Source organism: Leguminivora glycinivorella, chromosome 12 (genome assembly GCF_023078275.1).
Source record: "Leguminivora glycinivorella isolate SPB_JAAS2020 chromosome 12, LegGlyc_1.1, whole genome shotgun sequence".
Classification (NCBI taxonomy): Eukaryota; Metazoa; Arthropoda; class Insecta; order Lepidoptera; family Tortricidae; genus Leguminivora; species Leguminivora glycinivorella.
In genome coordinates, this window is record NC_062982.1 from 18,200,646 (window position 1) to 18,228,440 (window position 27,795).

Consider the following 27,795-nt stretch of genomic DNA (forward strand, 5'->3'; position numbering starts at 1 on the left):
AGCCTACGCCAAATCTTGGGATTAGTTGTCAAATTGGACTCCAGGCTCCCATGAGCCATGGCAAATGCCGGGGTAACGCAAGGAGGATGATGACTTGGGAACAGACACATCAGATACAGCAAAAGTTCTTAGGACCCATTCCCTTTTAAATATAAAACGCTGTAGGTATTCCTTTCATCATATTTCATGCACTGTATTCATAGGAGGCAAAGAAAATAATCATTCCAGTCTATCAAGTTTATATTTTTAGAAGTTCTAAAAGCACTAGTTACTAGAATATAAAACCATTAGTACTAATTTGAACATTGTCTCCTCTGTCGTTCGTCTCAGTAACCAATCAAACTCAATAACAGCCATAATAACAAAACCAAGTAAGTAACAAAAACAATGTATGCCAGATTACTATCAAGAAACAGGGTCTTTTCGGAAAAAGAAGAATTGTTAGGTTACCCATACAATCTGCGCCACTCCACTTTCCATAGTATCACCTATTGGAGTTTTCTTCTTACCTACACTTTTTAGGGATAGGCTCCATACTCCATACGGTATTTCCATACGGTGAACAATTACTTCAAATTCGCTAGATGGCGCTAATGTCAAACATCACGTAGCGCCATCTATACTTTTGATTGAGACTAACATAATGTTCTGTGACATCTTACAATAATACTTACATATTGCATGAGACTGTGCTGCAATAACAATCATAATCAATAATGTCAACAAGATAATTAAAACTAAAATTCGAAGTAACTAATAATACTGTTGGACATACTAGGTTACTATAAATATCACATCATTACGTATTTACTTCAAACACAGTACAAGACGAAATTCAATAATCACATGGACGCAAGGGATTTTTGTCTCGTCTCCTTGCTTATTTTTTACGCTTAGGCCTGATTTAGACGGCGATTTTAGTTACATTGCGGGCTGTTGAGGTTACATACAATTTTGCACAGCCATCAAATACCGCAATGTGTTACTCGTATGCGAGTTCTCGTACCGTCTAAATGGGCCCTTACATTGTATTTTTAGGTGACTAAAGCAATAAAAGAAAAATGTATAATGTTATAATTTTAACTACAATTTTGTCAACAAAAGTTGAATCAAAGGATTATTGCAGATATTTATTTAAATTTATCTGATTCAAGTTTTGTTAACATGAGTGCAGTTAGGTATATTGTAACATTTTTACAAGGTTTAATTTGATACATGCCCTTAAATACCCTTATCACTATAATATTATATAGGTAAATTACGTATATTAATGGCAGTTGTACTATTCTAGCAGTCTACTTCGCTAAGAATCTACAAAATCAATAATAACAATAACTGGAAAACAGGAATATCACTAACCATTATCATTCTCTGAAAGATCCCGCTAACCTAAAATTCCTTAGAATAATAAACATAGAAAATTGGCCGACTTATTGGCCAGTTGCATCAACCACAGTTAGCAGACACGTCGCGCAGCAGAAGTATATGGAAATTCCCATGCAACAAATTATGCGAATGCTAAATTCAGTGACGGACGGTTTGGTGCAACCGATCCGATACTTGAGAGAAAAAGAGTAACGATACAACATTGCTTTAGCTTAGTTTTGGTGACTAGACATCGATCACTCTCTATGTTATTATTATTCTAATTAGAATTACTTAAACTACCTAATTTACATCATAGCTAACGGTTCGGAAGTTTATTCGAAGCTTAACAATAAGATTAGATTATAAAAATATATTGGGAATGAAAATGCGTTAATTACAAATATAATATTGCTATATGCTGGAAGTCCATAATGATTGTAACCATTTACGTCATTAGTTGACAAATTATAAAGGTGAGTTACAGCCTCGTAAGGCCCAATGTACATTACAATGTACATAGTGTTGCAATCTAATTTGAACCTTCCATGAACTGAATAAAGTATAATTTCAATTGTTACATTGATTTTTGAAACAAACGAAAATCTTACCAATTTATTTATAGAATAAGGTTCAAATTCAAAATGGGAAAATTAGCTATGGTGGGCCTTACGAGGCTATAAAGATCCTTAGATACCGGTCGACAGACCAACAAGCTCAGATCGGTATTATTAAGTTGGAAGACCATTGCTTCGTGTAGACTTACTCCCTTTATCACATGGAATATTGGCTTAAAAGTCTTAAAACAACAAAAGTAGCCAGCACAGAGCCCTAACCTTATGGAGAATAGATAGTTGCACACTGGTGTCCTCTTACTTTAGAACGAATCAGTTCTATTCGACCGTTTTCCGATATAGGTACACATATGTCTTCGACGTAGGTATGTGTCATTAAAGAACCCGTCCATGCATACCAGTACAAGGATCTATAGTATAAAGCCTGACCAAAAATATATAACTATTGTCAGGAGGGCGCTGTTATTCTGATGTATGGAGTGACAGTTCAGTTTAGTATGAAGAAAATAGTTCTAATGAAATTCCGCAACATGGCGCGTAGTCATAAATTTCTGGTCAGGGTCAGGCTTTAAATCCATGCTTAGATTTTTTTCCATGACCTACTTATTATGTAGACTAATCGAAAAAATATTTTTTATAAAAATACGCTAGCTAAATTTGTTATCCGACACAAATTACTTATTAATCAAATTGCCATTGTTTACGTATTTCGTTTCACAAAATGATTTGTAATCATTATTTTACACCTTATTAAAATTACTTACACTACGACTATCATGTACTCGTTCAGGCTGATTATTGTAATGAATTCATTATTCAATAATATATTAAAATGGAAATACTGTATTAAGGTCACCGCAGACATGCCTTTGATATAAACAGACTTTATCGATAATTTAAAAAGTTGAATGTCGGCTTAATTTAAGAATTTATGATGTGTCTTCGGTAGCCATGAGTTTAAATAATAGTTATGGAATGGACTGCACTACATCGCAAACCGCAACATAGAGAAACAACCAACCAACTGTCAATGTTAACAAAGCGTCTCCCGTAGTCTTACCGACTCAACATTGTAGAAGCTTGTACCTACGCTAAGTATAAGAATACCCTCATTTTGTCTGGGGGCCTCAAATCTTCTTAAAGTGTCTTGGAATGACTGTACGTACTTACTACTACGTCCCTCAGAAAGCGCAATGTCATGGGCCTTCGCTTCCTGAGGCGTTGTACCCTCAACTCGTCGCGATACTGCTGCTGCAACCTAGAAAAGGAAAAGTAAGTATTAAGGAAGGCGTCAGCCGCTTATTGCTCGTTACATGATTTATTAAAAAAAGTATAGAGGAAGCGTGATGGGCCCATAACCTGATGAAGTTTTAGTTTACCCTTTAGATATATTACCTGAAAATATGGTTGCTTTGGAAGGCAAAGAGGAGAAGGTCATGCTTCCCGATAGTAAAAGCGATTATAGGTACATTCCATAGGGATCGTGAATGACAGGGGTATGCAAGGCTTCTGGTTCCGCCATGTGATAGTATATAAATAAATAAATAAATATTGGAGACAACTTAGCCCCTAACTAAGCAAAGCTTGTACTATGGGTGCTAAGCGACGATATACATACTTAAATAGATAAATACATACTTATATACATAGAAAACATCCATGACTCAAGGACAAATATGTATGCTCATCACACAATTAAATGTCCTTACCGGGATTCGAACCACAGAACTAAATCAAGATAGAAGGAAAATGCTCGGCCATTAACAGCGAAACCGAGCGTGTAACGTTTTGTGTCGAGCCTATGACGTCACGAGTGTACTTTAGTGATGGGAACGTTGTCGCCGCGTAACTAGAGATGGGCGCTGACGGGTAAATACCGGGAAAATACCCATATCTACCCAATCCACCCGGTATTTACCCGTATCTACCCAAATGAGCGGGTATAAAAAATAATCTATAAAATTAAAGATTATTCTTAATTTACATGACTGAAATATATTTTTCTACTAAAATGAATATATATATTTGACTAACTAATATTAAAATGTTAACAGAAATTCCAAATATTCCAATATATCATGTGTAATTTACCACATTCTATTAAATATTTGTATTCCCCAGATGTTTTAGGCCCACTAAGTATTCAAATAACTTACTTAACTTAAACACGGTGGACAGACAAATGCAAATTCATTAGCCAATGAGGTCACAGCTTTGCAAAACGCCAGGTAGGTGCATCCGTATTGAAAGGGTGCAATTAGTCACTTGACCGGTCAGTTACTTTTTTTAAATTTTTATTTATGGGATATTTATAAGTACTTTAGTTTGTACTTAGCTAACAAGCGCCACGTCCACGTGTGATTTTAATTAACACTTGCTTTGAATTCAGACTGTAATAATGCTATGTGACTTCGGCTAGATACTGGACTTCGGCTAGATAGTAGGCTTTACCAAACAAACAGCTCCCAAGTAACATTTTAGTGCTATAATTTTGGTTTTCGACGCTAAAAGCTACTATAGATATCGTATAAAGGTTTTCGGCGTGACCGCCTGTCGTATAAAAGCCTCCAGTAACACCTTTTAGCTCTATAAGCTTATACCGCTAAAAGGTGTTTTTAGGAGTGATGTAAACGTTTATATCACCGTTTTATAGAGCCGCTATAGGCCTGGTCTATAACAGGATCAAATATGACTACTATAGGTCTATATTATTGTAAAATAGTGTTAGGAATCACTGCTATGCAATCAATTTGCGCTATTAAGGTTCCCGACAAGCCGCTATAGTTGTTGCGTTATACAGCTAAAAGGTGTTATTAGGAAGTGATGTAAACGTTTATATCATCATTTTATGGAGCCGCTATAGGCCTGGCAGGCAATTATGGTCGCGCGATAAATGATAAAACATCTGGCCGTCCCTATCGCACTTACTATTAGTGCGATAGGGACGGCCTGACATTTTATCGTCTATCGCGCGACCATGCTACCCGTGCTGGTTTATAACAGGATCAAATATGACTATTATAGAACAATATTATTGTATAATAGTGTTAGAAATCACTGTTATGCAATCAATTTGCGCGATTAAGGTTCCCGACAAGCCGCTATAGTTGTTGTGTTATACAGCTAAAAGGTGTTATTAGGAAGTGATGTAAACGTTTATGTCACCATTTTATAGAGCCGCTATAGGCCTGGTCTATAACAGGATCAAATAACCTACTAAAGAACAATATTATTGTATAATAGTATTAGGAATCACTGTTATGCTATCAATTTGCGCTATTAAGGTTCCCAACAAGCCGCTTATAGTATTTTTAGTAGTTGTGTTTTAACAGAATTAAAACCTAACTATAGTAACTATAGCACTATTTTGGGATATAGTGGCTTTGGAAAACACTGCTATAGTATTTAACACCAGTGATATGAATACCATTATAGAGCTATTTTGCTGTATAATGAAGTTTTCAGGATACGTTTATATAGCTTTGTGCCTTTTATATCTCATCGCCGTATACGCCACAATGACTCTCTTATATCACAAAACTGTTGAATAATGGTTTCGGTATCTCTTTTAAAACACAATAGCGTTATAGCTGAGTTTACTATATGTTTTATAAACCAAATCAGATATATAAGAGTAGAAAACGATTACTTTTAAATGATAATTTTTACCTTAAAAGGCTGCTTTATGGTGTTTATTTATACATCGTAATTATGAAATCAGGCCAAAGATGCGGTATGTGGTTCCGTACAGTGTTTTTCTAGAAATTAACTTTAAAAATACACATAGCGACCAATTGTAGTTTAGATTTGTCATACTAAAAAGAAAACAACATTTATTGATACTGTTTATGCTTTCTATAGTAAAACATTGAAAACAAGTATTGTTTTCTATATAAAGAACTTATAAGTTAAACTGGATCATAGTTAAATTCTCATGCAACCCTAATTGAATCCACGATGGCGGGCTTATGGCAGTGAATGCGTATGATAAGTGATATAGTCGAACTATAAAAGCGTATGTTTTACTTCTTGGATCCATAGTAGAAACTATGGTGCCAATATTTTTATATTGTATTAAAATATATTTATTTATTTTATTCAAAACATGTATAAATCGACGGCGCATTTAAAATACTCCATTAAACTAATATTCTTTTAACGGTAAAATTTCCATCGCATACCTTTTTGCAGTAATGATGGAAGTATAGGTACGAAATCCAAATTATGTTAATTGACACTAAACTTTATAAGTTCACACGCCACTTTTCATTAAGTTCCTCGTTTAGAACACTTTTTGTTAAGTATTACACACATTAAATTATTTTAGAAATTTCGCATTAAAAGGGACGGCAACTGCTATTATAAAACAAAATAACCTGTATAACGGAATCTCAAATGCTACTATAGCATAAATTGATACTATAATAGCGTTACTGTGTCCTCTATGTCAACAAATTAGCACAATAGTCATCATTACATCACCATAAACGACCTTAAACGTCACGGATGATACTGCTATAGGCCTATTATATCACTAAATGGCTGCATAATTGCGCCAAATCGGCTCTACAGTACCAATATAGACTATTTATAGGACCATTTAGTGTGATTTAATTTGGTGTCCTCGACCACTATAGGACCAGAAATTGTTACTTGAGTGGAACTATAATAAGCACACAAAATTTCATTCCCATCGGTTCAGCCGTTTAGGAGGAGGAGGTAACAAAACACACAAGCATGTCAATGATATTTAACAAATTCCTTATTCAATACGAATACTTCGATAAATGTTTATAGAACTATATTAATAAAATATAAATATATTATACAATACAAAGAAAACATTTTTTCACGATTAAATTCAATTTATGACCCATTTTATTACAATATTTATTTATACCCACCCATTAGGGTAGAAAAGGTAAATATCGGGTAGATTGGGTAAATACCCGGTAAATACCCGATATCTACCCCGGGTATTTTCCCGCCGCCCATCTCTACGCGTAACCCATTCGATCGATTGTGGAGGTTGCGTGCGGGATGCCCGCCGAAGTTAAAAATATCGGATGTTCATCTTCGTTGTGAAATGAAGTAAGTATATACCTGTATTCGTGTGATGACAAACAATTCACTAGTAGGTATATAATTTGCCTAAGGCCAGGAACAAAGATTTTAGTAGGTAGGTATTAATACCAGTTAATATTTCGTACTATTTTTAAGAAAATCGACCATGTACTCACAGCATTATCCTCATGTTATTTGTTACAACTTTTAGTAATATATAAATATAATTAACCATTAACACATTTTTAGAGTTATTTTTATTCATAATAAATATAGAGCGTATTATGTTTGTATTTGTTTTTCTGCCGACCACAAATTCAACGTTAATACCGTAACTGTAACCTATTTTAAAGTTAAATTTACTTTTCACTCGTACTTTATATGTATAGTTTCATAACAATATAAAAACATAATTATAATTTCCACTGCTTCGCAAAATCGATTTAAATCGAATAAGGAAATCGCAGCATACATGACGATATAGTTCCGTGGTACACCACTATTCTTAAGTTCGACGTAAGTTCGACGGACAAAATAACAAATCTACCTTCACTTTGTCTCGACAGTTTGAATAGCCTTTTTTTTATATCGCTTGTATTAAACGCACGCCAGGTCGGACTCGTCAAATTAAAGCCGCAATGGAAAACTAGTTTGACGGCCGTACGTCAGCTAATGTTTTGATGATAATAAAAAGCCAAAAATAATAAACCTTTGAATTCAGATTTCTTATCGTATTGCAATAATCTAAACATCCAAATTATAAACAAATCAATTATTTTTGAAGTCGGTACCAGACCTGTTTGCCCCTCCCAACCATGCGCAGGCTGGCCCCGCCTTCAAAAATAATTGATTTGTTTATAATTTGGATGTTTAGATTATTGCAATACGATAAGAAATCTGAATTCAAAGGTTTATTATTTTTGGCTTTTTAGTTTCTCCGTGTTTTGTAACGCGCTTATTTTTGAAGGCGGTTTTATTTTTTGTTAAAAAGTTTATTTATTTGTTGATTTTTAGTGGTTCCTAGTGATATTATACGTATCAGTCTGAATATATGTACAGTAGTGAAAGAATTATCCTTTAACTCCTAACCATTGAGGAGTTGACCTTCCATCATCAGCTCAGCCACATAAAATTACTACCGTCAGACGTAAATACTGGTGTACCTTTGAAAAATGCACTAAAAACCTTACATGTGCCTATAACATTTGAAGAGTTCCCTCGATTTCTCCAAGATCACATCATCAGACCCTGACTTGGTCCCAATGGGACTATCTCGGGGTTATACCCGTTCGATCAAAAAAAAAATTTTGAAAATCGATCCACGATTCTCGGAGATATCGAGTAACATACATACAAAAAAAAAAAAAAAAAAAAAAAAAACATTCAGTCGAATTGAGAACCTCCTCCTTTTTTGAAGTCGGTTAAAAATAGGAAAATCGTGTTTTTTATTTAATAAAAAATATTTTAGGACAAATGATACTTACCGATGATAGGAAACACTTTGTTTAACACCCTTGCTTTTATTGGTGGTGTTTGAACAGTTAATACAGCCCGGACAGCTTGAACATGTCATGCTCGCTAAAAAGTCTTTGCTTACGGTGACGTCGTTGATCGGGTCGCCACCTTCCCGAATGATGGTTGAGGGAGGCGATGGCTGAGATGCGCGCCATATTCGTGAACGGGTGCTGTTTGTGAAGACCGGTCTGTTTCAGCTAATAGGGGCTATGCTATTCTATGTAACATTAATTTTGAATGAGATTACGTTGAGGCACTCTGTTCGGTCCTTGTTTGTTTATTTTTCTTTCTGACTCTTGGAGACCATATACATCTCCAAGGAAAAAAGTAGATTAAGTATACATATATTTTTTTTTCCTTTGCTTAAGACAACAAGAGTCTTTTACAACTCTAAAGTTATTTTAGTTATTCGGTTTTTTTCTTCATGTATAATTTTTTTAGATGTACTTTGACACTTAGAGACTCTATACATCTTTTTTTTTTTTTTTTTTTTTATCGTTTTATCGTTTTCTAACATCTCTTATTAATAATCATAATAGCTTTGTACTTTGTATAATTTCTTGTGTTAATATTTTTTTTTATGAATACTTTTGCTTATTAAATTGTATCTTGTTTTTTTTTAATGCATGTTAAATATAAGATGTAATGTTTTGAAAAGAAGTGGCCCGCCGAGTTTCTTGCCGGTCCCATAGTGGATACCCTCCTCCAACTGAGGGGGGACTGAAATCTTCTCGAGGCTGAGGCGTAGGGTTAGAGCCGGCGTAGTTTTATTTGACGTTCATAAGCGCATTGTAATATGCCTACTTGGAAAATAAATATTTCATTTCATTTCAATTATCGAATACCGACCCATTTTGTATTTTTCACTGTATGTCACTCGCGGGCAGCGGTCGGGAGCAGACTGACTTGCGCGGCGAACAATGTTGCTCGCTATTTAACTTTTTCGCACGCGAAGTAGATACACTTTTTCCTTCTATCTTGATTTAGTTCTGTGATTCGAACCCAGGACCGCGGCTTAGGATGCAGGATCACTAGCCAGACCGGTCGTCGATATCCAGATGCGCTGCATGTGCTGAGGAACTGTACAACCTTGTTAATCCGTCCCCTTTTCACCAGACAATCAGCAATGCGGCATCGCTTCACGGTTAGTATTCCGAAAATACGCACTAAGGCGTTTCGCTTCAACATTTCTTTTGCGAACCGCCAAGGAGTGGAATGCCCTGCCTAAGTCTGTGTTTGTGTTAGTATGTGTTGAGTTGTGTGTGAAAAAAAAAGTTATAACGGGGCATTGCTCACCTTGATAATACATGCTATAAGGTTCTTGAATGACAGGGGCATGCATGGCTTCCGTTTCCGCCATGTAGCTCTGATGATACTCCTCGGGCATATGCACTTGGTGATGGTAGTACATTTGAGGCTGTTGGTGTTCCATCTCCATCTCTGGCATGTTCTGCTGGGGCATTGCTTGAGGACTCTGTATGGTAATAGATATTGGAGTTAGATAAGTTGCGAATAATACCACGATGTGTTCAGGTGGAGGAATCAAGTATCCCAATTCTAACTTATAGCGCGTACAAAGCCGGCGTCAAAACTAAGGTTTGTGTATGGTTTGTTGTTAAAATATCTGAGTTCAGTATCTAAGTTTAAAATCAGACAAATTCTTTCCGTAGTTGAAGTTAACGTTTCATATATCAGGCTAAGTATGAATAGAACAAGAAGACTTCGGTATTTAGCGCCATCTATTGAAAACAACTATTTAACAAAATAAATGAAACTGAGAACTGCTGCGCTAGCAGCGCCATCTGCTAACAAATTATTGTAGGAACGTGTATTTTTATCTTGCTTATTTTCGTAATTTTTGTCTTATTCCTCTGTGGCAAAGATTTTTTTAACCGTGGAAAAGGGATCTACTTGTTTCTTGGCTATGTAACGCGCTTCAGGCAACATCAATAAAACGGCAATAAGTACTCACTTGATATTTGCACCTCTTGAACCGTCCGTATAGTGACGAATAAGGCAGATTATAGTGGATCGCTGCTTGGTTTATTGACATTTGTCCCACCCTGGAAACAAGACAAGTAAATTAATAATTCTATAGAAACGATTTCATCTTTCTTCACCTTCATAGAATAGGCATTGCTGCCTTTATTAGCCATAATTTAGAGTCGAGTCGCCATAGTCGCTTATTGTCCCGGATTTGAAAGAGTTCACATTTTTGACACATTTGTTTTGAAGTATGTTGCGATGTGGCTAAGACGTAGGTATCGTTTGCCAAATCTAACGATTGAATCGATTAAGCCCTGTGTACAAGGAGGCGCTTAAACTATACGATTTCTATCAACTTACTGAAATGTCATTTGAATCGAAATGACAGACTCTGCCACAGCACTAGTTTAAACATAAAAATGAATGATAAATGACATAATAAGTAAATCCTGACGCAGGATTCCTGCGTGATAAATTAATATCGTAAAATACTCACTAACGAAGATCCGCAAAAATGTAACATGTGTTACTAGATTATGTTTAAAGTAAGCGAAATATTGTTTTTAAGTACTTTATTTTTTAAAATATTATTACAGGATTTTATTTAAAATTTCATTAGGTTGCGCGAGTTTACGTTTTGTGGACGCTGTCATGTGTCAAAAGAAGTTCTTACAGCTCTGGGACAATAGCCAGTCCTCCGAGTTCCTCATATCAGCACTTTATCGCCCACTGCTAAGCCTATGCGTATACTTAGCAGAATAGAGGCTTTAAATGTAAGTTGTGTAAGATTGAGTATTGAGTTAGGCCTGACTGGGCGCTCGCAGCGTTCGGTTCGGCGGGGCGTGCAGCGGGACAGGCTTACAGCGTCGACTCAGGACACTTGTATGAGCTTCAATTGTTTGACATGCACGCTGCATGCCCCGCCCCGCTGCACGACCTATATAAATAAAATAAAAATAAAAAGCCTTTTATTTCCTTTCAAATTACAATAACTTTTGTTAATTTAATTTTATTAATTCTAATTTGTAGGAACCCCTTAGGTGAAGGCCTCTTCCAAAGATGTCCATTTTTCACGATCTTGTGCTGTTTTCTTCCAATTTGGACCAGCCATCTTTTCAATGTCGTCCTCCCAGCGCATGTTTGGTTTGCCCTTTCGGAGTTTACCAGCTGGGCCTATCCAGTTTGTGACTATGGCTGTCCATCTGTGGTCTTTCAGACGAGCTACATGTCCAGCCCATCTCCATTTTAGCTTTCTAGCGTGTTGTAGAGCATCTAATGTTTTTATCTGTGCTTTTATTTACGACCAATATAAGGTCCTAATTTATTAGTTGCAGATATTTTAACACATGATACTTTACATTAAAATAATTAACTTTAAATATAAATTAAGAAATCTTTTCATGTAACTTTTTTGATTTCATTTTCCTAACAAAAAAATTAATTATAATTTCGTCTAAAAAAAAACATCATGTGCATTATCACATGTCACAATAACACTTTCTGTCATGTCAACAATTGTTTGTTGTAAATGTCGTAAAGGTTCGGCGGGAAAACTGCACATGTCATTAAAGTGGCCAGTTACAGTTACGTAAAAGAGGTACTAGAATCTGTTCAATGAGTTTTCATTTAATAATCACATAAACAGGGTGTTTTTACGTAGCAAATTTGTTTTTCCGTTTTCTCCAAAAAAACATCGTAAAAGCTATAATGTTTCACGGTTTAATATACACCAGAGACCGAGTACTATCAGCTGTAAAAATATCTGCATCTAATAAATTAGGACCTTATATATGAGCACAGAACTATATTTAGATAGAAGAAACAAGTTCATCTATTTGTATAGGGGCCGAGCGTGTCAAATTTTGTACTGAAGTTGTTTCTTGCCTGTAATTTTAAATATGTCTCAGGCTCTTGATTGTTCATATTTTTGTGTTGTTGCAATTGAATATCACGTAACGAGGCATTTTTTATGTTTTGATTGACTTCAACTTACAAAAATTGACGCCCGAAAGCTGCAAGCTGCGATTAAAGACGGACAACTCAGTGGATTTCACTGAGTTCATTTGACACGCTAAGTAGATACGTTTGCTTGATCTATGGTATATATGACATCTGTGTATATGAGCGTACACTCGGCACTCAGACCTTACACTAATAGGTCTCTCTTCTAGTACGCCACTTGTCCTTGTCTTGGAATTATGGATCTTCATCTTTCAGATTTTGAAAATGAAGAGGGTTTACCTAACAGCTTCCAAAGCCTCTCCCATTGCGTCTTCGGACCAGGGCGTAGGGTTAGACCGCGACAGCTCGATTCCTTCCCGCTTGCACCTACCGTACAGCGTGCCTGAAATTACCAAAAAATCATATTATCATCATCTTCCTCGGGTAGACTCGGCTTTTTTCGAAGGCTAAGCCACGCCTGTTATTATGGATCAGTCATTATCACCATGATCATAAATCGGTCGCTGCCACCATCTGACCTTGCACCGTAAAGGGAAAACTAGACTTTGTTTAAAATTGAAACACAGCGTCAGATGCTCTCTCTCTCAGGCTGAAGGTGCCGCGTTGAAAAGAGTCGCCAGCACAAGCCGATCTTTTCTTTCTCTCATATCTTCTGTCTCACCTGTAGGTATGCCAAACTGAGAAGCCGCTCGCTGTACTGAGGCCGCTCCACAGCGAATGGAAACCAGCGCTCGTTCCAAGTCTGCTCCCTGCCAGGCGATGGGTGTTGCGTTGAATGGAGCCGCAAGCACAAGTCTATCTCTTTCTCTCGTATCTTCTGTCTCACCTGTAGGTATGCCGAACTGAGAAGCCGCTCGCTGTACCGAAGCCGCTCCACAACGAATGGAAGCCAGCGTTCGTTCCAAGTCTGCTCCTTGCCAGGCGGTGGGTGCTACGTTGCATTGAGCCGCAAGCACAAATCTATCTGTTTCTCTTTCTCTCGTATCTTCTGTCTCACCTGTAGGTATGCCAAACTGCGAAGCTGCTCGCTGTACCGAGGCCGCACCACAGCGGATGGATGCCAACGCCCGTTCCAAGTCAGCTCTCCGCCAAGCTGTGGGCGCCGCGTTGAATGGAGCCGCGAGGCGAATGCCCTCGCGTCGAGCGATCTTGTAGAGAGTGCTGCTAGGAATGCCTGTGAATACCACAAAGGTTATTTGTAACATACATTCTGACACATCCCTATGCTCTATTAGTAATTTAAATACGAAAGTAAGAAGTTGTGGTTAGAAGATATAGGTAGTAAATGGTAGTATGTACCTAAAATACACATGTGGAAGTTGTCAGAAGCCAAGCAAGCTCCTCAAGCCTCCTACACCCAATCACACACCCTTTCATTTGATCTGTTCAAAACTATTTGGACTTAAACTAACCATAAGCCTTGCTAGCCTTATTAGCAGAAATAGCCCCGGACCGAAGCGCATGCAACGCGCCTCGAAGGTCCTCTTCGCTCCACGATTTGGACGCGCCCTCTTTCTTCGGCGTGTCAATGCCGAGCCGATGCGCGCGCTGCCACAGCGTTGTTGATGGGATTCCGTATGTGGCTGATGCCTGGAAGACAAAAAAGAAGGTACATAATATAATGCGTCTTTGCCTTTGGCTAGTCTGTGGTCAAGAGTCATTAGAGTGTGGCCATTTATAAGTTAAAACATAGTGTGATAATCTCAAACTCCTTCCACACAGCAGTTGCCCGATCGTAAGTATCCAAGAAGAAAGAACTTTCCACTTTTGAAAAATTCCAAGAATTAATGGTCCAACAACAACGACCGCTTTTTACAGTCCAGCCCATTGGTTAAAGTGAATCATTGTGATTTCTTCTCTATATTTTCCTTGCCTGAAGAGCGGAGTGACGAGTGACAGAGAATCGCACGGTAGACAAGTTCAGGTCAGTAGTATATACCTTAGTTAGGCTCATGTTGTGCGTCCGCAAGGCCTCGAGAGCCAGTTCCATGTCTTGCTGCGTCCAGTTTTTGGGGCTGCCGCGAGGAGGTTCAGGCTGCGTGCTGGAGTCACTTGTGTCCGACCCACTCAAGTGGTGTTGCTCTGAAAAATAAGGCTCATTAACTAGAGAGTAAGAAATCGTAAGAGGAGGACGCATTCATTGGCGTACCTGTTTCGGAATAAGGATCGAACATATGGGACCACATTCGAAACATGTACTTCTAAATGTCCGCATATTATTCAGACTGTTTTAATATAGAAGTAACTTGGAAAACATTGCTGTATTTTTCATAAAATAGGTAGTTAAAAGTTACCTCCTTCAGAGAGAGGCTCGTCTTTAACAGAAAGGAGAGGCATGAAATCCATGGAGTCGGAATCGTTCGCGCCGGGCAGCGTTTTATGTCTGTCGATGAGCATGGAACCCTGGAAATAAACAAATGTAATTAGTTAGACAAAAGCAAAGGAATGGTACTTGAATGGCTAGTGACCTTTATATTTCAACAGAAAGCGCGGGACAAAGCAATGATAACGACGATAAAGCACCATGAATACCAGCAGCAATATCAGATAACATCATGGCGGGAGGGTTTGATCGCCGTGACCGCGACTGGCGGTACGTAACCTAGCTCTTCCAAACTCTCGAAGGCTGATAACCCTCGCCTCCTTCCTTAAGTACCAGCATGTCCGAGTGTGGCACGAGGGTCTCTTGCACAACGGTGGGCTCGGCGGGCTAATACTTACTTCAACACCAACAAATGACCTTCCCGGATCGTCCACGTTCTCCAACCCCAAGGATAACGCCAACTCACTAACAATCTTGCTAAGTACATGCGGGCCGGCATGAGGGTCTGTCAAACTTAGTTAGCTCGGCGGGATCCTGCTTGACTGTGACTGGCGTGACCTTGATCTTCCAGACTCTCCAAATCTAACAACCCTTCTTTACGTACCAGCGTATCCGAGTGCGGCGCCGGCGCGAGGGTCTCAAGTATGACTGCGGGCTCGGCAGGCTCTTGCTTGACGGCGACCGGCGTGGCGGCGGGGCCCGCCGGCGCCGGCGGCGCTAGCTCCTCCAGGCTCTCCGAACCCTGAAAATGTATTTATTGCTGACAAACAACTCCCGCTTGTTTGACCATCTCATGGAAAGCATCCACGTGAGCCACAGCCTAATATGGGAGTTTACAACTGTAGTAAAGTCACACCCACCTTTTCGTAACCTTTGAAGGATTTCTCTTTTACAGCCTTGATAACTTACTTATGGACTTTCGATTGATCCATGGATCATGGCGGATCGTTCTCCAAATATGTATTTTTTATTTTTGCATTCTGCTATTTAATGTATAAGTTTGATAGGATATTATGCAGTAAATAGCCTACGCAAAGGGTGCAGTTGATGAAGAATTCGTTTGGAGATGCGAATATCCAATTCTACGGACATCACTCGGCAGTTCGTGGTCCCGGCCGCCATCATGCTTTGTACTGCTGCTCCAGCTATCCACCAGTGCAACGTGAAGGCCTAATCACTTACATGCACACATCGGTGTTTTTTATATCTATGTAATACACTTGTCATTGGCAAAGGCCCACGAGGCTGCCATATTAAATAAATTGAACTTATATGTCTACAGGGTAAGTAGTGGGTTACGATTATGACTGTAAGACGAAGTATTACTCAAAATTCAAACCTGATAATGATAACTTTTACCTCTCTGCATTACACTTTAAAAGCTACTTTTAAATAACTTTGAAAATAATACTCGAATCCTACCGACTGCGCCAGCAAATGTTGGTTCGTTTTGGAAAAACGTTAATTCATTTTATTTTGGCATCTAAAAATAAAAATAAATATAAAATAAAAATAAAATAAAATAAAAATAAAAAAGCCTTTTATTTCGAGTCCAAGTTAAGCTATTACATATCATCGAATGTCGTCACAATTTATAGTTATATTCTAATTACCTAGTTATGTCAATGTTAATTTAATTTAATTTATAATTTAATCATAATTTAATATTTAATAAAATTGTGGTATTTATTTATGGCGGACAAGAACCCCTCATCGGGTGAAGGCCTCCTCCAAGGACTTCCATCGATCCCTGTCTGTAGCTACATAGTTCCAGTTTTCTCCAGCTATTTTATTTATGTCATCAGTCCAACGGCTATTTGGCTTGCCGGCGCGTCTTTTTCCTGCAGGTCCCCTCCACGTGGTAGCTCTCAGAGTCCAGCGCGAGATTTTGGCATCTAAGTGATAACAATTACTTTGATTTAAGATTCTACGTGAACCGTAGGACAATAACTACACTACAGGCAAGCTATGTACCTAGTTAAGTAGTAAGTGAGTACCTGTAAGTGTCGTAATATGTGCGCAGACGCATTATCGTCTATATCGACCTCGATCTTCACCGGATGGAGTTCCAGCGACGGTAGTATCTGAAAAGCGCACACCATTATCATATAATAATTATTATAAATGTGTGTGTGTGTTTGTGTGTGCGTGTATGTGTGTGCGTGTGTGTGTGGGGGGGGGGGGTTGCAGGCTTGTTTCCTCGTTTGCGCCAAAATGGCACACTGGGCAAAATTTTAATGAAAGCCCCAAAGAAACTTAAACCTAAATAAAACAATAAAATTAATAAATGAAGAGTTGAAAAGAGACTGGAACATTTTGACAATTTCTGTCTCATTTTTAGGGTTCCACGCTAAAACGCAATTTTAGGGAAACTATAAGATAATTTTACCAAAATTTATTTTGTTAACCACTTTTTACTTAAAGCAGGTTAAATTTTCTAAAAGTATAGAACCACTTCATACACATAACTAAAAAAAACTAAAAATTAGTAATAAAACAGCAGATCGAACTTGGATCGAATATAATTATATTATATTATTATTATCTTAAATAAGATCGAGCAAATCGACAGAAGGACAGTTCTGCAGTATAAAGTTAAACTAATAGATTCTATTGACATCTGTTGGGAACAAACGACGAAATAGTACATTACGATACAAGTGCGTAAAAATAGAAGTTCGAAAGGGAGTGTTTTAAATCGACGCGAGTTACGAATTTCCTTTTCGCACGTGTAACGTACGACGTTTTCAGTACAGATGGCCATCCGAAGTTTCGACCTGACATATAATGAAAACCCTCCAGCTTTTAAAAATAATAATAATAACGACAGCAAGCTATTAATCTGTACATACAATGTAAGAACATTACTATCTACAGAAAAAATGATAGAGTGCAAAAACTCTATCACAACAGTGAAATTCGATATCATCGGACTATCAGAAGTACGAAGAGAAGGCAACTGCATTGAAGAAGACGATTCACACATATTTTGCTACTATGGACAGAAACAAGGCCATTTAGATGTAGGCTTTCTTATTAGAAAAAAATATAAACCCAATATTACAAGTTTTATAGGCCTCACTGAGAGAGTCGCTGTACTTAACCTGCGCTTTGGACAACAAACAATATCCATAATCCAAGTACATGCACCTACAAGTACTGCTACTGAAGAATGCATAGAACTTTTTTATGACACTGTTGAAAAAGCTCTAAATGATTCACAAAAAACAAAATTTGTAATTGGCGATTTCAACGCAATAATAGGCAAACCAAAATTGGAAGAGAACTTTATAGCAGGAAAATATGGATTAGGAACAAGAAACAAAAGAGGACACCGGCTCATACAATTCGCAACTGAAAACAAGCTAACAATAGTTAACACCTTATTTAATAAGAAAGAGCAAAACAGATGGACGTGGATATCTCCGGACCAGTCGACTAAGAACGAAATAGACTATATCTTAACTACAAACCCAAGAATAATAAATAACTATGAAGTTCTAACAACTACATACCCATCTGACCACCGGCTATTACGAGCAACAGCGGTGCTATCAAAACAGAAAAAAATCAGAAGAAATTTTCGACACCCTTTACCACAAGTATTGAAAACTGAAGAAGAAAGCATTGAATATAAAAATAACTTACAGGAAAATCTTATCGATGTAATGCAAAGTACAACACAAGAAACAGTACAAGTATAAAACGACAAAATTAAAAAACGCATTATATCCAGTCTACCAAACTCTACAAAGAAGATCAACAAGGAAAAAGTCTCTATAATTTCGGAAGAAACAAAAAACCTGATAAAACGACTACACTGGTCAAAAAGAGAAATAAAAAAACAAAGTGTGATGTAAAGCTGCATTCTTGGTATGTTATTTGGGGTCCTTGGGGGAAAAAAGGACTATATTTTGCAAGCAAAAAAATGGTGTGCTAACTTCGTAATTTAAAAAAAAAAGTAAAAAAATCAGACTTTTTTTGGTTTTTGCCGTTTTATTAAAAAACTATGCATTTTTGGTCAAAAGTTGCTTTGCAATGTTGAAAGCGCATTGAATTCCAAACAGTTTGACATCTTTTTTATCAATGTCCGTCAAATATTTTTTGAGATATGAAACGTCAAAAAAAGAGCATTTTTCCCCTTTCTATGAAAATATTCGTTTTGCTAATATTTTGAGACAGGTATCAGCAAAACAACTCAGGCTATTACATAAATTGTAAAATAAAAATTTCAATAAGACCAAAAGAGTGCCAGTTATTTAAAAAAATAGGATTATATCATAAGTCTAGTATAACTGGATCAGAAATAATCGGTGGATGGTAATGGCCAAATGGGATAGTTTACATATATTTACAGGAGGCGTAGCGGAGAACGAATTATTATTATTTGGGGGCTGTTCAAGTATTACTCAGACACATATTTGCGTATATCAAATCAACATTTATTTAGTAAGTTAAGTTTACGTTCCGAAAGACCTCAGGCTCGCCGCTTGGCGGAAAAAAATATTTACGAGTAGAAAACCCTCATTAATTGAATCAGATTGTTCCGAAATTGTTCTTGTACGGACTGGTTTTTAAAGCATATCACTGAGGGTCAATAACATCGATGCTATCTCACGAGCGTTGTCGTGGACGTGCCCGAATCATAGTATTCTCCGTTTAACGAAATATCAGTACATAGTATGTGTTGTATTGCACGCGCAGGTCTCTCACCGCCGCGCAGGTATAGTCGGACCATAACTCGACAGTATACACGCTTGTACAAAAACTGAGGAACAGCTGTCTTTTTACATTTGGCGAATCTTCTAGCCAACATGTTTGCCCTTACTGCGGTGGCTCGCCTCTGCCTTTCTATGTCCTCCTGGTCTTTTAAACTGGAGAACAAGATGTGGCCAAGATATTTGACTTCGTGTACTCTCCGCAATTGAACTCCATCAAGCAAAAGAGGTGGTACATGTGTGGGCATATGTGCTGCCTCCATGAGCATAAATTCAGACTTGTCCGGATTGTATCTCATGTTATGCTGGCTGGCGTATCTCTCGCATTCTGCAAGTAACTTACGCATAGCTCCCACAGATGCTAGTAGGACCATATCGTCTGCATATGCGATGTGATTTATCATTTGCCCATTGATGGAGCAGCCAACCTCGGTACTGGTCAAAGCCTGCGACAGCCCATCCATGTACACGCTGAAGAGAGCCGGAGACATACTGCCTCCTTGTCTCACGCCACAGTTTAGCCCGCTGGCGGTGGACAGAGTTGACTTCCATCTTACTACGTTCTTCTGCTGGGAATACCACTTCTCCAGTATCTTAATAATTGGCGTGGGCGCTTTCCGTTCCCGTAGTTTATTCCACAGCAATTGGTGGTCAAATACAACTCAAGTGGACTTTCTATGGAGTTGGAGTTGTGCCATCAAGATGCAGAACCAGGAAAATGTAACTAAATTCTGTTTTATTTTTCTAATTTACTAAACTTCAAAATTTTACTATATTTTATTTCTTCATTAGTAATAGTCAAATCGATTCAAAGTTACCTTAGACAATTTTTTCAGATAAACGGATATCAAAGAAAGTAAGATCGAATAGATAGCACTTTCAACCTAAAACTTTTAGCGTAAACTATTTTACCTTAACCAATCTACCAGACTCTTGGCTTCTCTATTTATAGATTTTTTTTTGTTTACCAAAGTAACTATTCGTCTTACTGACCTTTATTTGCACTAAAACTAAAGCAAAATAAATTTTATACAATGTTATATTGCAATATATATCATATCATGAAGTATTTTGCAGATATTTGTCTAAAAATATTGGCAAAACGCTACATTTTATAAATGCGTCAAAAATTAACCTTTTTTGACGCTTCATATCTCGAAAACTATTTGACGGACATTGATAAAAAAGATGTGAAACTGTTTGAAATTTAATGCGCTTTTAACATTACAAAGCAACTTTTGACCAAAAACGCATAGTTTTTTAATAAAAAAATAAAAACCAAAAAAAGTCCGATTTTTTTACTTTTTTTTTTAAATTACGAAGTTAGCACACTTTTTTTTTGCTTGCAAAATATAGTCTTACATTCCCCCAAGGACTCCAAATAACATACCAAAAATCCAGCTTTACATCACACTTTGTTTTTTTAGCCGATTTTCATGTAAGATTTGACCGGTGTAGACGCCATGACCTGCAAAACAAAAAACCCCGTACTAGAGAAGAAAAAATAGAGCTTAAAAAATTATATAAATTAGTAAACAAACAGATTAGGCATGAATATTATATACATAGAATGAAAACACTAGAAAACACCTCTCCACTTCGGGTAGTTCAAAAATGGCATATAAAGAGTTAAATAAAGGGAAAAAATGGATATCAAAATTAAAAACTAACTCTACATCAAATCAAACTAGGCAGGACATACAGGAAACTGCAACAAAATTTTACGAAGAATTGTATAAAAAGAGGCCGTATACTCGTAGCACTACCCTAGAAGATGTCCACTTACCTAACGAAATAGAGCAAGAAGAGATAGAAAAGTATGATGAAATTGAAATTTTACAGCTTATAAAAAGATTAAAACCAAGAAAAAGCCCCGGACCAGACGGCATTACAAACGACATACTGAAAGCTAGCTGCCCGTACATACTCACGCCCTTAACCATACTGTTTAACAAAATATTACAAGAAAAAATGGTACCGTGTGATTGGACTGAATCGGACATAACGATTATCTACAAAAAAGGAGACCCGGCCGATATTACGAATTATCGCCCGATAAGCCTAATGCCCAGTCTCTATAAATTATTTTCAGCAGGCTTGCAAGCAAGAATATCACCGAAAGTAGAGGCCTTTGTAGGAGTGGAACAAGCAGGTTTCAGAAAAGGCTTCAGCACCATAGACCACCTGCAAGTAGTTGAACAACTTATAGAAAAGCATACAGAATTTAAAACACCGCTCTACCTTGGATTTATCGATTACCAAAAGGCGTTCGACTCTATAGAGCACTCGGCAATTTGGAAGTCTCTAACAGCAGCAAAAGTCCACCCTACTTTTATAACCGTAATACAGAACATCTACAAAAATTGCAAAAGTAGAGTCAGACTTGAAAATATTGGACCTGAAATTAAAATAGAAAGAGGGGTAAGACAGGGAGATCCTCTTTCTCCAACCCTGTTTATAACAGTATTAGAGTATATAATGAGGACTCTACAATGGAAAAACCGAGGAATAAATATTTCAACAAAAAACCTTACACATCTTTGCTTCGCAGACGACGTATTCCTCATTTCAGACATGCCAAGAAACCTGCAATACATGTTAACTTCGTTGAATATAGTAAGCAAAGAAATTGGCCTTGAAATCAGTTTACCGAAGACAAAGTTGATGACGAATTACAACAAAACGTCGATAACCATAGAAAATAGCAGGTTAGAATACGTAGAAAACTTCACGTATCTAGGTAAAGAACTATCTTTTAAAACATCAAACAACATAGAGGAGATAGACAAAAGAATAAAGAAAACCTGGAACAAATTTTGGAGCATGAAAGAAATTCTAAAAAGCAAACTCCCTCTTACGCTGAAGAAAAAAGTTATAGACTCGTACCTACTTCCAACAATGACGTACGGCAGCCAAACCTGGAAATATACACAGAAGGCAAGGCATAAGATCACGTCATGCCAAAGGGCTATAGAACGCAACATTATGGAAATAAAGCTCAAGGAAAAGATAAGACACAAAGACATAAGAGCGAAAACCAAAATAATTGATGCGTTAGAATATAGTTTAAAATCAAAATGGAAGTGGGCGGGTCATGTAGCCAGGATGCACGCAGATAGGTGGACAAAAATCGCTACCATGTGGAAGGGCCCTAGTGGCAAGAGGAGAGACGGTAGACCCAACGCAAGATGGTCGGACGACCTATGCAAAATAGCCACAGATTGGCCAACTGTGGCAAAAACCAGAGACTGATGGCTGGAGCTGGAGGAGGCCTTTACCCGAAAGGGGTCCAAACCAAATTAATTATTTTTAAGTATTTTTAATTTATTTTTATATTTTTAAGGTTTTTGGTTTCGGAATAAACAGGCTTTTTATTTTTATTTATTTATTTATATAATGAATCACTTCTCGCACTAGTGCGTAAAAAAAACACCATCTGTACTGAAAATTACATACATACATACAATCACGCCTGTATCCCATAAAGTTGAAAACTATGTTGTTATGTATGTGTTGTGTAAGTCTGAAAATTATGTTTTAATTTAATTTTAAATAATTCTTTTCAACCTACAGTCATAAAGATAGAACTAGGTATGTATTTCCGTTATAAGATGACGACCGTTTCCGTTGATTTTCATGGAGTTCGATTCCCTTCCAGGTGTAATCCAAGGGGTTGTTTTTAATATCATACTTCCATGTTAATACTGACTTATCTGTTATTCTTTGTCGGCTAGGCCATGACATATTTAAGAGCCGCGGTGGAGGTAGAGTAAGTATGTCTCAAGAAAATTTAATTCATTCTAGTGTTATTTTTGTACATCGGTATTATATATCTGTTCTCAAAAACGTCTCAGCCAATTTTCGGTAACGATATGATTTGGATAGTCCCTTATGAAATGTTTTTGCCTTGATATGACAGCTACATACTTCAATTAAAGTCGCAAAGCTCGAAAATATATTTTTTAATACAGTTGCTCAAAAAGTGCCCGTTTTTTGGCTGTTTAGCGTGCGAGAAGTTGTATTTTACGAACTAGTGCGTAAAAAGTATATACGTTCCATTTTACGACTACGTATCGAGCTGTTTTCATATTAGTCTAGTTTACTAAGACAGAATAAAACTATAAACATACTATTAAGTGATTAATATTTAAAACGTTAATATTTCATATGTAATAGTTTACTTTTAGTCATACTAAACATAATTTATAAAATGGTTTATACTTTGAAAAATCGGTCATAATGAGTCGTGTAAACAGAACATGATTGGAACGAAACGCGTCTTCTACTGTCAAAGTAGAGGCGTCTACCATGTTTTAACTTAATGCACGTTCAAAAAACCTCAATATGTTACGCGATTTGTCATAATTATTTTACGTTATTTGCAATACGTCGGGGCATAAATGGATCGATTAAATTAAAATGTAGTTGTACATTAAACAATCGTCCCAAATCGTAAATGTTTATGTTTTTATGGCACCCAATGAAATAAATTATGTTAGATGAATAGCAAACTCGAAAATATGCACGCAAGTTTAAAAGCTTCAAAAATACGCCTTTGAATTGTCAAATAATCCGTCAATGTCCATGGGAAAATTGATAGTTCGGATTGTTTTATTTCGTTGTAAGTAGTAGTGTTTTTTCGCAACTGTATTAAAAAACGTCGTTCGTCACACGTGCGAGAATGTCATTCTCTGACAGTAATGACATACTTCTCGCACTTATAACGAAATGTACTATTTCTCAAACATGCAATGAAATATTGTCTTTACGTTCCTTAAAATGGGCTGGGAAGTATCGCTTTTTGGGCGCAACAACTCGAGAGGACTGTAAAGGGATTTCATATAATTTTTTAGGCCTAGGCCTGCAAAGTAACTTTTTTTTATAAAATATTGTCCTTTAGAGCATTTTTTTTTATTTCATTGTATGTTTGAGAAAAGCACTATACATGCCTCGGCGTGAAAACGGATTCCCGGCCTCGTATCCCTATCCGGCCTCGCTCGCACGCTCGCTCGGCCGTATATACCCACTTGGCCGTAAATCCTTATTTTCCCGGCCTCTGATGTAATGTACTATTTCAGTGCAGATGGTGTTTTTTTTACGCACTAGTGCGAGAAGTGGTTCATTATATGTCAGGTCGAAACTTCGGATGGCCATCTGTACTGAAAAACGTCGTACGATACACGTGCGAAAAGGTAATTCGTAACTCGTGTCGATTTAAAACACTCCCTTCGGTCGTGTTTTAATTTATCGCCACTCGTTTCGAACTTCCTTTTTTACGGACTTGTATCGTAATGCACCTACTATTTGCTAGCTAAGTAATTAATGAAATATTGTTAGACACAATCGCTTTAATTCTTTTCAGTACGTAGCCAAACGCACAAACGTTTAAGAAAATATCGTTTTCAGTACAGATAGATGGTCGCTTTTTTACGCACTAGTTCGAGAAGTGGTTCAGTTCATTATATGGCAGGTAGAAACTTCGGAGGCTCATCTGTACTGAAAAACGTCGTACGATACACGTGCGAAAACTCGTGTCGATTTAAAACACTCCGTTCGGTCGTGTTTTAATTTATCGCCACTCGTTTCGAACTTCCTTTTTTACGCACTTGTATCGTAATGTACTATTTCAGTACAGATGGTGTTTTTTTTTACGCACTAGTGCGAGAAGTGGTTCATTATATGCGAGGTCGAAACTTTGGAGGGCCATCTGTACTGAAAAAAGTCGTACTCGTATCGAATTTATCGCCACTCGTTTCGAACTTCCTTTTTTTCGCACTTATATAGTAATGTACTATTTCAGTAGTACATATGGTGTTTTTTACTCACTAGTGCGAGAAGTGGTTCATTTCATTATGTCGGGTCAAAACTTCGAAGGGCCAACTGAAAAACGTCGAACGATACACGTGCGAAAAGGAAATTCGTAACTCGTGTTTTAATTTAACGCTACTAGTTTCCAACTTTCTTTTTGTCGCACTTGTATCGTAATGTACTATATGGTAGCTAGCGCTCTTCTGTATGGACGCGACAGAGCTAGACTACGTTTTGGTCGAAGTTTAGCGTCAATGATTGCCATTCGGCTACGCCGGAGTAGGTATTGAATTTAGGAGAATTGTATTTCGTAAGGGAGACGTTCTCGTGGAATGCCTTTAAATAACTCAGCTTTCAAACAAGAAACAACTAAGTCTAAATCGGTTCATCCGTTCGGGAGCTACGTTGCCACAGACAGACACACACACAGACAGAGAGAGACAAACAGACAGACAGACAGACGGACAGACAGACACGTCAAACTTAACACCCCTTCGTTTTTGCGTCGGGGGTTAATAAATATTTAATAATTATTTAGCGAGAAAAAAATGGAATTGCTTTTTTTGAAGTTGTAAGAGTAACTATGAAATTAAGTAGGTATACTGTTTAACTCACATATTTTTCAATTTTTGATAAATGAGTGCTAGCTGATGACTCCCGATTTAGGTGCGAAGTAATTTTACCTAACTTAACAACATAATATAAGTTTTTTTTTATTATTTGTAATAGGTATTGCGAGGCTACAAATGTAATGAAGTTGAAAGAATGTTGTGTTGTAAAACACCATTATAGGTACTTTACTTATTATGCTATTTAATAATAACCGCTCCGAGTCAAAAGTCGACACAACCCTATTTTAGGGTTCCGTTTTAGAATGGTAAGAATGCTCCGAAGTTACAAATTATAGAGTTTGGCTGTTTGGCATATTATGCTTAAGAGATACTGAAACGAGAATTATTTAGGCGTCATAGAACATAAAGCTAAAACCTAAGAACTACCCTCTCAAAATAAATAGTTCAAGATTCTTTTGTAGTTTCATGTGCATCCAGTAGGTATTACTATAATAAGCACATAAGATGAAATAATAAAGCGATATATAATAAATCATGGAGTTTGATGGTATACCTGATTGGTGAGGTAGCCGTGTGCGTACTGCGAGTCGTCGTCTTCAGAGGCCGGTTCGTGCTTGACCTGCGGAAACCCGCGGCCGGGCATTTCCTGCAAAGAAAAACAACAGTTTAATATTGATCTTAAAACAAACTTTATTTAATAAAGCTCACAAGAACAAAAAAATATCAAAGAAATAAATAATTTGCATTTAAAAGTGTAATCAAAATACAAGGAAAGTAATTTAGACAAAGTACCTATTGTCGAGAGGTCGGGCCCTCGCGGGCGATACAGCGAAATGCTCCATTTTCCTTCTAAATGTCGCAGCAATCGAACAGTCGGCATAAGTACGTATACATAGGCAATTAGACAAAAGGAAGCGAGCTTTATTGAATTTTTTCTCGATTGGTGCACAAATGAAGAGTGCGAAGTTAATTTCCCTCCCTTTCTGTCGCCCGCAAGGCCAGCGCTTTTTTAATTCTGTTTGTTTTTGCCGGGACGCTCGCAAACTTAAGTATAACTAGATACCCACATACAACTTTCGGATAGTAACATATTGGACGCGCGTAAATTTCAAAACTTTATCGGAACACGTGACTCGGCGACACAAGTATCCGCTCGCACCTGCGGACGCGGGAATAGTGAATGTAAAACTTGCGGTGTTAACCCTCTCCCCGCGTTACCGTGGACACCAAACACGTGCGCGAAAGTCTACCGTCTTTGCGAAGGACGAAGTAAAACACGGACGCGATAAACGTGGGAAAAGGGCGCGAATAACGAACTTTACTTACCTAGAACACGGTCAGGATCCGCTGCCGCGCGGTGACCTTCGGGATGGGATGTCGCAAATGAAAGTGAATCCCGCACACACCCGGCCGGGCCCGCGTAGCTGCGTGGCGCATGTTTAGGACGCTGCAGGGCGGCGTTATTTTTTTCGTCGAAGAAATAAAAACAAAACGACTTCGCCCCGTCGTCCCCCCGCTTCGAGTTTCGAAGCGATCTTTTGAAATCTAAAGCTTTCAAGGCTACAAAACTACGCGTTCCGGAGAAAGTTTTTTGATTGTTTAGGAAGAGGTGTAAAGTAGAATTCGCGGAATAAAACGGGGAGGCAGGAGGTAGATGCACTATAGAGTTGTAGGTATACGGGGGAGCGCCCGACCAGTCGGCGCCCCGCGCGGCGCCTTCCTCGCTCCGATTGATTTTTATTACAAGAATTTTCGCTGGTGGCTTTTTTTTTGTTTTCCGCACACCAACACGGACGCACACTAAGAGAATCGTATAATTCGTTTGTACGAACGAACTTACTAATGCTATTGATTTTTATAACGAAGCCGCGCGGCCGACGACGGTCTGTCTTTTGCTTGTAACGGTT

At 37.7% G+C, this 27,795-nt stretch overlaps 1 protein-coding gene across 1 annotated transcript; it reads right to left on the reverse strand.

Annotated features, from left to right (window-relative positions):
• Nucleotides 1–539: 539 nt before the first annotated feature.
• LOC125232213 lies at nt 540–27,573 on the reverse strand. The gene is made up of 12 exons (XM_048137848.1): nt 27,215–27,573; nt 26,442–26,534; nt 16,788–16,874; nt 15,395–15,532; nt 14,762–14,870; nt 14,407–14,549; nt 13,880–14,057; nt 13,465–13,641; nt 12,747–12,849; nt 10,492–10,582; nt 9,816–9,993; nt 540–3,198 (listed from the first exon to the last, which is right to left on the reverse strand). Exons 2-12 carry the CDS (start codon nt 26,529–26,531, stop codon nt 3,170–3,172), a joined length of 1,323 nt encoding a protein of 440 aa, XP_047993805.1. The 5' UTR covers nt 26,532–26,534; nt 27,215–27,573; the 3' UTR covers nt 540–3,169.
• Nucleotides 27,574–27,795: the final 222 nt, after the last annotated feature.

Coding starts and splice junctions, on each gene's coding strand:
- LOC125232213 (XM_048137848.1), bottom strand. CDS start 26,531: ATGCCCGGCCGCGGGTTTCCGCAGGTCAAGCACGAACCGGCCTCTGAA. Junction 15,533..16,787: donor ACATATTACGACACTTACAG/GTACTCACTTAC, acceptor ATACATTTTCAG/GGTTCGGAGAGCCTGGAGGA. Junction 12,850..13,464: donor GCAGTTTGGCATACCTACAG/GTGAGACAGAAG, acceptor TGGTAATTTCAG/GCACGCTGTACGGTAGGTGC.